Source organism: Podarcis melisellensis, assembly GCF_964234715.1.
Source record: "Podarcis melisellensis genome assembly, chromosome: 15".
Taxonomy (NCBI): Eukaryota; Metazoa; Chordata; class Lepidosauria; order Squamata; family Lacertidae; genus Podarcis; species Podarcis melisellensis.
Window position 1 is genome coordinate 42,821,845 of NC_138532.1, and position 13,282 is coordinate 42,835,126.

At 46.3% G+C, this 13,282-nt stretch overlaps 1 protein-coding gene and 1 long non-coding RNA gene across 5 annotated transcripts in view; both read right to left on the reverse strand.

The window, feature by feature from the left end:
* LOC309358017 overlaps positions 1 to 13,282 on the reverse strand; it is a 183,376-nt gene that overhangs the window by 56,144 nt on the left and 113,950 nt on the right. The window lies entirely within an intron of this gene.
* Positions 1 to 13,282, reverse strand: part of EFCAB5 (EF-hand calcium binding domain 5) — a 46,411-nt gene that overhangs the window by 11,492 nt on the left and 21,637 nt on the right. For all 4 annotated transcript variants that reach the window (XM_081890170.1, XM_081890169.1, XM_081890171.1 and 1 more), the window contains 8 exons: positions 9,593 to 9,692; positions 8,453 to 9,202; positions 6,005 to 6,091; positions 5,802 to 5,894; positions 4,783 to 4,997; positions 3,826 to 3,982; positions 1,613 to 1,902; positions 422 to 594 (listed from right to left, as the gene is read on the reverse strand). In XM_081890170.1, coding sequence (XP_081746296.1) covers positions 422 to 594; positions 1,613 to 1,902; positions 3,826 to 3,982; positions 4,783 to 4,997; positions 5,802 to 5,894; positions 6,005 to 6,091; positions 8,453 to 9,202; positions 9,593 to 9,692 — 1,865 coding nt within the window. The remainder of the gene's footprint in view (positions 1 to 421; positions 595 to 1,612; positions 1,903 to 3,825; positions 3,983 to 4,782; positions 4,998 to 5,801; positions 5,895 to 6,004; positions 6,092 to 8,452; positions 9,203 to 9,592; positions 9,693 to 13,282) is intronic.

Consider the following 13,282-nt stretch of genomic DNA (forward strand, 5'->3'; position numbering starts at 1 on the left):
AAACGCCGTTGATCTTCCCGCCGGAGCGGTACCTATTTATCTACTTGCACTTTGATGTGCTTTCGAACTGCTAGGTTGGCAAGAGCAGGGACCAAGCAACGGGAGCTCACCCCGTCGCAGAGATTCGAACCGCCGACCTTCTGATTGGCAAGCCCTAGGCTCTGTGGTTTAACTCACAGCGCCACCCGCGTCCCTTATAGGTGCTGCTAATTGTCTCTTAAAGAATTTGCGATTATTTCCCAACTTTCAATTACAGATCCTACATGTTAAAATGCAGAACCAAAAATGCATGCTATGCTAAACACAGAAATATAATCACCCACACTGAATGTGCAGTCTTTCCCACACTTAAGCCTAATTTTATTTCAGAAGCAAATGATCACCCAAGAAAAGGAAACAGCTTTGTGGGTGTTTTTCTTACCTGACTCCTTCCATATCCATGAAAAGTGATTGGTTTAGGACATACGGAGCATCATCCTCTGTGCATGCTACATAGTGTAGGAGAACATCTCCTCGCTCTGGGGAAACCAAGTTATATTCCAAAAGGGCGATATAAGCACTGATCTTCTTGCTGTCTCCATGGGCATCTGTGTCCTGCAGGTGAAAGGCAGATTCCTCAGCCAGTCATCTTTATACACATGCCCCATGCTCCTGGCCAGCCCTCATTTACATGGAACTCATTCTGTTTCTCCCCAAGTCTGCATGCTTATTTATTTGGAACCATTTCATAGGCATGCAAGTCCCACTGCTTTTTGTGGGATTCATCATACAATTGCAGAGTTGGAAGGGATCCCGGGGGTCATCTAGTTTAGCCCCTGCACTACAGGAATCTCAACTGGATCATACATGACAGGTGGCCATCCAACCTGTGCTTAAAAACCTGTATGTGCAAGTTGAGGTTCTGACAACATGTCAGCAGGTGAATGACACTGGGGACTATCCCACAATTTAATAGAATTGTTAAGAAGGTCAAAACCTAACCTCTTGTAACAAGCCAATCATATCGAGTCCCGCCCTCTGGGGCAACAGGGAATATGTATCTGCTCTTTTCTATGTGACACAGTTCTTCAAGTATTTCAACAGCACTATTATAATCTACCTCAGTTTTCTCCAGGCCAAGCATAGTCCACTTCCTTCAGACTTCTTTTCACAAGACTTACTGTCCAAATGTCCATCTTTATTGCCCTCCTCTGTTTGTGTTTTGTCTACATCCTTCTTAGCACAGCTGACCCCATAACTGGGCACAGAACTCAGTTGTTTGAATACAATAATGTGTCTTCACTGCTAAGAGGAATCACAGGAGCATGAATCTGTCTCAGTAACTGAGTTTGCCCCATACATAATGCCATTGCTGGTTCAGACCAAGGTTTACCTAGCCCAGCCCTCTGCCAGTATTTTGCCGGAAGTCGACTGCATCTCTTCGTTTCTCTCCATCATTTGGTTATATAAGCCCAGTGATAGCTACCGGGAACATAGAGGTGTAATTTTGCTACCATTTGGTCATTGATTCATCTGCCCTCCATCAATGCAGCTAATCTTCTTCCCTGAAATGGAAAACCCCAAAACACAATGGCCTTTCCATGTAGGGAAAGACTGTGGCAGAAACACTCACCCGACAAAGAACCTTGAATAGGACATCATACACCGGTTTGATGCACCCGCCATTAGTCACGGCTGCATGCTCCATCTTGAGCAGCCACTTCCTCCGCGCGCTGCCTCGCAATCGCTCTGTGTGGGTTCGCTCCACCGCCATCATGAGAAACTCCACGATGTTATCCAGCAGTTCGTCTTCGTCACCGGTGAGCTCAGAGACAACCAGCTCCATGTAGGTTTGGAAGTCTCTTTGGGATAACTTCACAATCCCGCTGGGATGCCACTGGGGTATGGGGAGCTGCAGCTTGGCTATGCAGGTAGCGAAAAACAATGGCAGGATCAGGCAGGACCACAAGCAATCCCACATGCCCACCTTTCCCCAAGTCCATTCTTCACACCAGTGCCCTTCAGATGTCAAGAAGGAACAGATCCAATAGTTTTTAACAGTAGGCAGGTGCTTCCTCTCCTTTGTTTTTTTGGTTTGTTATGAAAAGTGTGTACCCCACCCTTCAGCCATGTGGTCAGGATGGTGACTACAACAGTGGCAACCTACATCTTGTGCCCATCGTTCCTTCCCCCCAAACTTGGATCACACAGTGTGGTCATTTACTTCTTATTTTGAGGCTTTGAAAAATAGCTACAGATTTTAATACTCCTATTTTGACCGGGTTGTTGGGAACAACTTGAGCCTTGAATTTAACTTTACAGAAAACAGGGGTGGGGGATGAATCTTAACTTCTCATGCTTGATGTTTTGGGAAGGAGCCATAATTCAGTGATAAGAGCACCCTCTTTTCATGCAGAAGGTCCTGGGTTTGGTCCACACATTTCCAGTTAAAGGACCTTAAGAAGTAAGGGTGGGGAAGACCTTTTTCTGCCTTTAACCTTGAAAAGCCTTTGTCAGTAGGAAATACTGAATGGTCTGACCTAGTACTGTAGTGGCTTGCTGTCTTTATCCGCATATGACTTCTTGCTGCTAATATACTTTTGCACACAAGAGGGAGCTCTTGTACAGTTTTTCCAATTCGTTATTTTTCAAAGAAAAGTTCTCAATAGGAAGTGCAGAAAAAGAGACAATAAATAGAAAAAGCTTATTATTCTCTCTTTTGGCCTATGCAGTTCTCTCTGGAAAATTGCCGGGCTTCCATTTTTTATTTCATGCACAAGTAAAAATTGTGGGGATCCCAGGAATGGAAAGATAAAGCTTCCAGGTGTTTGGTATATCAAGTGAACAGGAAATCAGTAGAGGAAAAAATAGAAATGTGAAATCTGTTGTTAATGGCATATGACTGTGATCAATATGTATAATGAGGTTAAAGGGCAAGATGATGAATGGGGGACTTTTAGGAAAACAAAGTATTTGAGCAAGATAAAGTCTTCTTCAAATATTCAAGGCCCAGTCAGTTTTATGGGCAATGAGAATTAAGGGCTGGATCAGGGCAGCTATCCTGTTTCTGTGCCTCTTGGAGCAAAGGGCAGCTGAGTGACCCTGTCAATACTGATATCATATGGCAGGCAAAACATCTCTCAGCTTCAGGATTTGCCATAGTTGTTACCTCACATCTAATTATCCCATTTAAGTTTTTCTCACAATAAACTTTTTGACATCTATAGACCCAGGTTACTCTTGTTCATTAAATACAGTAGGTCTATTCTGAGTAAAACTTAGTTGAATACCACCGTAAAACAAGAGTTATAAAATCTGTATATAAAAAAGGACAGGATCTATGTTAAATCACAATTAACACAATTTTTAAAACTGATCACAGCAGATGCTATTTATGGATTTGTTCTGATAATTTTGTGGGGAGGTTATATGAGAAAATGTCAAGCAATTTTTATCCTACACTTTCCAGTGCCTTTCCCCATCATTTTCCTAACTGCAAAGGCCTGGTTTTGTTTTATTTTCTGAAGCAGCTTCATTGTGCTATGTTCCAGATCCACTCTAACGCAACCTGAATTTGCCCATATGCGACTGAATCTGGTGTGGAAAGTAGTGACAGTCTGGAAGCAGCGTCACTCTTTTTATTTTCTGGGTAGATGGTGGAAAGCATGCTCTTCCTAGCACATCTTAAAGGCTGTTCATTTGGGTGAAGGAGATGCTCGCCTACTGAGCCTTCAAGGTGCCACAAGGCTTTTTGCCCTTGCTGCTGAAACTAAGATGAAGGCTACAGCTGAACCAAGCTGAGATGGTTCAGTAGCAAACTAAGGCAGCAGAAAGCCTTTCTCCTACCTTTGTTTAATGCCTCTTGCTCCATCCCTTCCTTAAAGGTGGACAGAACAGCATCCACTTCCTGCATGTCCAAGAACCCAGAGCATTCATTATCCCATTTCTCAAAGAGCGCAGCCAAGAGGAGCTGTTGCCGGACCAAGAAAGAATTCTGGTGGATCTGATAGAGACAGAAGGCAAAGGAAAAAGGACCGCACATCACCAGTTGCAGTGGTTCTTGGGCACAAGCTCAGCAGATACGCATAAATAACAAACTCATGAAACATGGTGGTTGAAAAAGCTTGGAGGTGGACTGGAGTGTGCTGAGCTCTGACAATATGTGGCTCGTGGCAGGAATGGGGAATTTGTAGCTGGACTCCAGTTCCAGTCAGGGTCAGCCCCCAGGGCTGTGAGGTGCGGTGAGGCAGTTGCCTCATGTGGCAGATAAAGGACAGTTGGCAGGGTCCCCGAGGAATGCTTTGTGCCACCTCCTGCACTTGTTGCCCACTGCTGCCACTGCCACTACCTGTTCCTCCCTGGCCTACTTTTTTCTCCCCTGCCACCTTCAGTGGTAGAGATGGAGGCCAGCTTTGGCAGGTGGGAGAGTGGCTTTGGCAAGTGGCTTCAGAGAGTGTGCATCATTTTCTGCTTTCCCTCAAGAGGCAAAATGTCCTGGGACATGCCTGACTCCTACCTTCCCTAGCCATTCAGCCTGCCAGTTTGGGTTGATGAGAGTTGGCCTACAACAACATCTGGAGGGCTACACAATCCCCACCAGCGGCTTATGGGTTTGCATAAGGGTACTTGCAAAAAAAACACAGACCCTTCGCAGGCCCAGAGAAGCATCCCAGATGCATATAATGAGGACAATTGTCTTTTGCACTGCATGGATTTTAGCCAGACTCCACACAGGTGATTTGTGTCCTGCTTCATTGAACAATAACCCGAGAAAATGTTTTGGGAAATGCTGCTGCTGCCTACTCTCTCCATCTGCCTGATCTTCTCTTTCTCGGTTTGCACGTAACCTTCCTTCACAAACTCCACAAGCCTCTTCACATTTGACAGTGTCGTTTCTTCGCCAACAAAGGTCTCCATGAGCTGCACAAACTGTGGCGGGTTGAGGGACTCCTTGTCAAAGCTGCTTATGGTAGACGGGGGCCCACGGGCCTGGATTTCTATCATATTCATGCGCAGGTCTAGAAGCAAGGAGGGAAGGTTACATCCTGTGCAATACAGATTTGAAGCTGTGGGTGTTTTCAGGGCTCAACAAGTGAAAATAAGTAAGCAGAAGAGCCCACGGTCCCTCCAGAATGTTTTTTTTTCCAGGTGTCAGCAGCAGTATGTCATTGGCCCAATAATAATGTATTAGTGGTGGGTTTATACTGGACCATCCGCACATTAGTCTGCTTTATTAGATGTTCTGTGATGCATCCCCAATGTTACAGCATCATCAAAATCTGGAGGGGCGCTCTCATGCCACAGTGTAAAAAAAGCAAGGCAAAAAAACCACCAGAACGTTTGTGGAATAAAATGTTACAGGATCTCAGCAAGAAGTTATGAGACATGCACTGTTTGGAAATGAAGCAGTATTCCCACCCTGGAAATTCTGTAAGTTCCATATCGAAAGCAGGATCATGTATGACAGTCTGGATGTCATCGTGAGCACAGATAATCATGAATGCTTTTGCTGCTCACAGCTCCCATTCTGAAATTCACCACTTTCCACTAGTTATGTGCATCTATGTACAACTTACCTGGCTGGAGAACAGCATTGCAAAATTTGGAGAAGTGTGAATTCTTAAGGTTGGCTGTGTTTTGGTTTGCGCATTGTTTCAGAAAGTGCAAGCCTTTAAATGTGAACTGAATCAGATTTCACCCCATCCCTACTCACAAGCAAAGTCCTTTTTGTCACAGAAATGGACTAGCGGGGCATTCCTGTGAACGAACTCCTGCGTAGCCTGAACCAGATTACTTTATGGTGCTCTAATAAAACATCACACCTGGAAACCTGGTGCTTTCCTTGTTCCAGTCCTCCCGGATTTCCTTGCCATAGTCGGTGTACACGAAGGACAGGTCAGCAGTCTGAAGGTCACCTGCAGGAAGGGGAGGCAACACGAAACAGGCTGCTAAAGAGGCCGAGCTTCGACAGCTACATGCAGACTATAGAAACAGGATGTTGAAGAATGCTGATGGGTGCAATCACCTGACCATATCTTTCCATATATCTTCTGAGGTGCCTTTTCACACGTCTCGCTGTCTAGCCCACTGGGCATTGAGAGCAAATCTGAAACTAAGAGAGGAAGAAAACAATGTTTGTGAATAGGCAAGGATGGAAGACCAAGATCAAGCCCCAAAAGCAGAAGCTAGCCAGAGCTAGTCGCATGATAAAGCTACTTGAGATCGCAGGACAGTTCTGAATTGCGGCAGGGATGTGTGTGTGTGTTTCAATGCTGGCACTTTTGTGCATTGCTCTGGACAGATGTTAAGCTCATGTAAACTGTGGTTTACATTTGCACCTCACTGCCGTGATTTCTTTCTGAGCTAAGAAGATGCAGCCAGATCTGTAGCATCTTAATCACTTCTCTCTTTAGCATTTAAAATGAGCGTTTGGTTCAGCTTGTAGCAAACGTGTCCCTTTCGTATCCTCCTGTCTCCACCCCCCATGTGAAAGTATAAGCATCTTTGAGCTCCCAGCTCCAGCTTTCCTCATGTCCTGGGACTCTCCACACCTTTGCCCCATACCCGGATCCAGTGCAGCCTGCCTTGTTCACCCCATCAGGATGGCCTAGCAAGCCTTCTGTGATGACGTGGCAGGCCTGTTTAGGAGCAGCAGGGAAGGGCCATCATGGCCCACAGTGTTAACACTCTAGAAAGGGTGGAGAAGCCCTCAGGTGAGCCCAGCAGCGGCTCTTCCTTGACTGAGTAGCATGAGCCATGATCGCTGAACTGGAAATGTTGAAGGAAATGATCATAAAGTGATCCCTGCTATCAGAGATGGAATCTGCCTCCTTCATGGTCCTGGTTTAATCATTACTCAACACTTGGCCCCTAGCTAGTGATTCCATGTTTCTTTTTCGCTTATAATATTTTGGAGCAAACAGGAGCCTTAAAGATGGTGTGATCTGCCCTGGCGTGTGATGAAACGCTTAATTTTTATATATGCATTTGTTTTAAGCATTTATATGGGGCAGGATACTCTGAACACACAATACCAATTCCAGCATAACTGCACTGGCTACCAGTTAGTTTCTGGGCTTAAACTCAAGTGCTGGCTTTGAACTATAAAGCTTTATGGGGCTCAGGATCCCAAATAGCTCCAAAACCACCTCTCCCCACATGAACCAAGCCAGACCCTGCAATAATCAGCTGAGGCACTTCTCCCTGGTGGCTCCTGACTGTAGAACGCTCTCCCCAGGGAGGCTCATGCAACACTATATTTACCTATTCTTAGGTGTCAGACAAAAACCTTCCTTTTTACTTGGGCTTTTGGCCCTTGGGATCATGTGAATGTCTGCTTTTTCTAATAAGTTGTGATCAGGACTATGTAGCTTTGAGATCTAAATCAGAGAAGGATATTCTGCAGCTGCTCATTTGTGCACAGAACACACACCGTCTTGAATTGTTGTGACTCAAAGAGCATGGATATGTGCATGTTATTTATTTATTTTAAGCTGTTTTCATTAACTACCTGTGGACACTCTTGTTGAACAAAACATTCTGGTTGAACAAATCCAATTGATGAGCCACACCTTGAGTTAAGCATGCATAAACCAGCTTTGAGAACAGGCCAAAATGAAGCTGTGATCTGAGTGATGGTTGTGGGGAGGTAAGGGACCGAGTAGTGTTTTGTTTCTTTAAGGATTCATCCACACTTCCTTTTGTGCCACATTGCTAGGCACAGGTCTGGGTCGCAGTGGAGTTTTTCGTTTGTGTGTGTCCTGGCACTTCGCCCACAAATTGCAGCAAATGGCAATCAGGTTTCCCCTGGATTGCTGTTTGCTCCAATTCAGTGGTAAAACACATGTTTTCACAGGGAAAGCTCTGGGACAAAAATATATATATATATGCTCAGACGTGGACCTAGAAAGCCCAGACCTGTGACTAGAAAGCAGAGCAGAGGTCAGTGTGGATGAGCCCTGGGTGTCTCTCTTGCCTCCCCAGCCTGTTTCCATACAAAGGCAAAAGCTCATGAAAGGTGGTCATTATCAGAAACCGTCACCTCAAATGTTCTTGGCATCTGAAGCCACCTCAGCTGATCCTAAAACAACCCAGAATGTATCCATTTATTAGCCAGCAGCAGGAGCAGAACAAAGCCTTTGCCTGTGGGTGTGCAGTGCACAGATGTTTGAGCTCCATACTGTAGATATGGTATAAGCAGACTTCCCAGTATGGTCTTCTCTGATAAGCTTTGGCTTAGCATATTGTTTGACCCGGGCTCGTGGTTAAGTTCTCCCATCCCTGCTAAACACAAGCAGTCTGACCTGCTATAAAGCGCGTTCCTGGGTTGGACTGAATGAGCCTGCCTGTCATTTCTGATGCCCTCAGGCTCTGCAACCCTTGGTTTAATTGCTACTGAAGTGCAAGGCGTTCATCAACCCATGGGAGACCAGCACATAAACCCAACACTGCTTCACAGCAGAACACACTGTACCTGAAAGCTTCTGTCCTGGCCGCTTGCTTGGACCTGGCACACCTTCGCTGCTCCTGTGCAGCTGCCCCCGACTGCCTGGCTCTGGCTCCTTTCCCGGCTCCTCCTGAGCTGCCGCGGTTTCTGCACTGCTTTGCTCTGCAGCAGCACCTTGACCCTCTAAGCCAGGCTCTTGGCCAGGGCCCAGTTCTTTGTTCTGTGTCTGCTGTAGCCCAGATTGCATGTTAAAGAGGGAAGCAGGAGCAGAACTTCTGGGCTGTGGATTCCTGTCAGCCTCCAGGGTTTCCACAGGTAGCACTGGTTCTGATACCCGGGTGGTTATAGGCACCACATCTTTGCCAGTGGGTACAACAGTTTCTTGGGCGGCTGACTCTGCAGCTGCTGTGGCCGCTGGATCTTGTTCCCCCTGAAGTGTTGCTACGCCAGATCCCGGCTCTGCAGATGGCATTTCTGCCTGATCCTGGAGGGCTGTTGCTAGAACGATATCACCCTCCTCTCCTGTGTGGCTGGCCTCTTGCTCCAGCCCGGCTTTCTCTTGGTCAGCAGCTGCAGACCCCTCAGGGGCCTCTTCAGGTGCAGTCATCTCCATGTCGGACAGGATGTCTTTCAAGAGCAGCTTGAGGGCAATGGATTCCTCAGATAATCCAAGTTCACCCGATGGGATGTTGAGGCTAGACCTCTCCGAAATTTGCTCATCTTCCATATTCCCCCAAAATTCAGCTACCTCTATATCGTCCAATTCTATAATTGGCCCTAGGATAAGAAAGGGTGGTGCTGTTGATATACCCTGAAACTGGAAGCATGGTAAGGGAATGGAGGATTAATAATAATAATAATTGCTAGTTACCAAGGTCTCCAAGCAACTTTCACTTATAAACATAAACATACTAGACCATTAAAATTTGTGTAAAACATAGATATGATGAACCAACCCAGACCCTGCAGTTGCCATATGAGGTCCTTCTTTCTGTGCCCCCTCCATGAGAGGTCTGGAGGGTGAAAATATAAGAAGGGGCCTTTTCTGCTTGTGGAATGCTCTCCCCAAGGAGGCTCGCTTGGTGCCATCATTTTATATCTTCAGACACCAGGCAAAAACTTTCCTCGATAACCAGCTCTTTGCCCTTTAATTAACAGCAGCCTTACATTTCTTGGGGTCGAGGAATCCCTTCTTGTGCTGTGGGGAGCAGTTGTAGAAGAAGACCTCCAGTAAAGATAATATCCTCTGTCTGTCCAAGAGCCCCACCTAGGAAAGAGGAGCACAGACATACCTTTAAGCCTTGCCAGTTCCTACTGAGTTCTAGGTCGTTCATGTACAGTACTACAAAAACCAAACTGGACGGCCTGTGAAATCAGAGTTGTTCCCCAATGGGGGGAAATCCTCCATTTTACAGAGAGGGTGGTGGAAAAGTAGATCACTGAAGTTGGAACGCAAGCTCTGAACTACACAGGGGTTCAAGGGCAGGAAAGAATCTTATGGAAACAGAACACCCAACTTAAAACATTTGAAATATATATTTGAAACCCTATTTTAAATGCTGCTGCTAAAGTAATTCACACATCTCAAGTCACTAAATGTTTGCTCAAATCAAAGGGGCTTACAGCATCTCCAGAAAATGCTAAGCAAGATGAAATCTACAAATAAAGGTTAAACTAGACCTGATCTTAAGAGTGTTACTTCACACCAGTTTAAAAACAACAACACAAAAACAAAAAACACCATTCAGTGGAAGATGCAGAAGAGTGCATTTTTTGTCAGGACCATGGCACGGGAGGAAAAGGTTAAATTAAAATACCTCCCCTCACTGCATACAGCAGCCCTCACATAACCAGGACTCCACCAGGCTTGCTAGTAGTTTACAGTTCTTTGTGTTGCTGTGATCTGAAGTGGTATTTTTAGTATCAACTTACGATGGTGGTATCAGTAAGAATTCACCCTTGATCAGACCAAAGAACCATCGAATTGAACATCTGGTTTCCTAATGAGCTCACAAACAGGTCCTGAAGGGTCCAGCTTTCTCTCTCCCCCCCCCCCATCTAGTGCCTTGAGATAGACTGCTTCTGAGCATGGAGGTTTATTCACTTATGATATTTATGCTCCATCTTTCTTCTGATGAGCTCATGGTGGCATATGCAGTTCTCCCGCCTGCACATTATCCTCACAGCAACCCTGTGAGGTAGGTTAGGCTGAGAGAGATGGTGACTGGCCCACAGGTCACTCAGACACTTTGGTCCTAGTCCACTTAGGACCTTAGTCATGGCTGATAACAGTTGATAGCCAATGCGCTGTGAATCTGAGCCACTTTTTGCTCTCCAAGGCTCTGTTCCACGCTCTGTGGCTCAGGCTCTGAATACGCTCTGGGCATGTAGTTCTTATCTTAAACAGATTCCAGGCACCCCCTGGAAGCAGCCTGTCTCTTATCTCGGAGGGACAGGAAAATAATCAGCAGGCCTCACTGCCTTGTGGCAAGGAGCAGCACAAGGGAGTCCTTCTCTCCCAGGGAGAGGGCAAAGAGATGACAAAGGCAGGAAAACTCCAGAGGAAACAGGGGCAGAAAATGGAGGGGAAACACATGGTTAAAGGAAAGGAAAGCAGCCCCCAAGGAACGTGGCTTTTCGGCTTTATAATGAGCTAATGCGTGTTGCTATTTCACGGTTCCAGTTCTGCAGTCTCTTTCCCATTATAGCACAGCGTGGTGGTTCACCAGGTGCAAATCTGAAAAACCAAAAATGAAACAGATTTCTTTCTTTCTTTCTTTCTTTCTTTCTTTCTTTCTTTCTTTCTTTCTTTCTTTCTCCCCACACTTTTCTCTGAGGAACTCAAGGTAGCATACATGGCTCTCCTTCACATTTAATCCCCACAACAACCCTCTGAGGTATGTAAGGCTGAGAGGCCATGACTGGCCCAAGGTGAGCTTCATGGCTGAGTGGGGAGATTTGAACTCTAGTCTCCCAGGTCCTAGTCTGACACTCTAACCAGTACACCATGCTGGCTCTTTTTGGCAAACAACTGCAAGTGAAAATCTGTGAGCTGGATGGCTGTGAGGGGCAGCTGCCGAGCAATTTGCTTTTGTGTCGCTTTCCCCTTGTACTGACGAAGGGGAACAAATGGTTGGAGTTGGCCGTTGAGAGCTGGCAAGAGGCCCAAGATGGCTGGATGGTAGCCAAGCTCCTTACGAACGGCAAGTAGAAGTGGCAGCAGCACCTGGGGAAGGGGCAGGACTGATGAGAGGCAGCTGTCTTCCTTGCTTTAGTCCAGCCTTTGCCAACCTGGTGCCCTCAAAATGCTTTGGACTACAACTCCCATCAAAACCAGCAGCCAGCTGCCTGCTATGGCTGTGACCTGAGGCTCTTGTATTGAGGACAGGGCGTGTAGGGTGTCCGAAGAAGGGATTGGGGTGGGGAGTAGAAATTTCTTCAGACTTCCTGAACTGCTTCACAAACTGGAATGCAAGCATCCTTTGAAATCCAGCCTTCTCTGAATGCAACATTGCACTTCTCCAGCCAAACAATGCATATTCCCCACCAAAGGAAAAACGTTCACGTGAAAACGTTAGAGTGAGAACAATGTACAAAATGCATAGCGATAGGCGAAAATGCACCTGTTGGGTGAAAAGCAAATGAATTTTAATGCAGAATTCAAAAAAAACCCACACAAACTGATGTGGAAATGGGGAGAACTCAATTTAAGACAGGAAGAATTAGAGTTTCTGTTTGTTTCATCCATCCCTAGAGAAAACTTGATTGGCAGATTGTGATCCTGGCAAATGGGTCAGTGGGATTCAAGGCAACTGACTTGCTTGCCAGAGGCTCAAAGGTTTGAACTGGGAAGCTGAGACCAGAGGCGGATTTAGAGGAGTGCGACTGGTTCAGTTGCACTGGGAGGAGATCCGTGAGGGTGCTGCAGTAGGCGCCACAACTATGATGTAGAATGGAAAGTTAGAGGCGGAAGGGTGGAAAATTTTGGCATTGTACAGAGTGCCTCTGAAATTTGAGACCCCCCAGGTCCACCACTGCTGGGATGTAGCCTAGGAAGCCAGCTAGGACTGTGTGGCTCAGAGTTCTTTTTTAGATACAACATGGAATAAAGAGTGTGGGCAGCATTGCCTTCTGTGATTGGCAGGCAGCATGGAGCCTTTGGACTGGCCAGCCCTAGAATAAAAGACTAAGAAACTGGCCACAGAGCAGCACCTTCTGCACTCAAAACCTAGATTCCAATAAATTAACTTTGGAGAATATAGGAAGCTGCCTTTGGTCTGTGCAGCTCAGGGCTGTCCACGGTGACTAGCTGAAGCTCTCGCCAAGTCCTACCTGGGACCTTTGACATGCAAGGGAGATGCTCGACCTTCTCAGCTATGGCCCATCCCCACCTCCTGGGTCTAGGTTTTGGTATAGCCATCTATGGTCCTAAACCAGTCTGGACCAGTCATTTAATGCTGGCTCCCCAGTGTCATCTCAAAACGATCCAGGTTTAGAGCCTCAGGAATAGGGATGCATATAGACTGAAATCAAGAGCGAGGTGGAGGACCCCACTCGGTGCTGGGAAAGGGAGGCTTGCCCCCAAGCCAGTGAAAATTAGGAAATGGGAACAACATGCATGCTCAGCTGGGCGAGAGAATGGAGAAACAGATAATTCAGCAACCGCAGAGGTCTTTTCTATGGATTTCCTTTGCATTTTCTGCTTTCCCTTGAGGTCTAGGTACAGCAGGAACTGATTACAGCACCGGGAAGGAAACCAGGTCAAAGCCGAAGGAAATGCATTAAATTTACACTCTGTTTTTGGAAATGATCCAAGCCCACTTGCCTGCTTGCCATGCTCTCAAATATCTGCTAGCA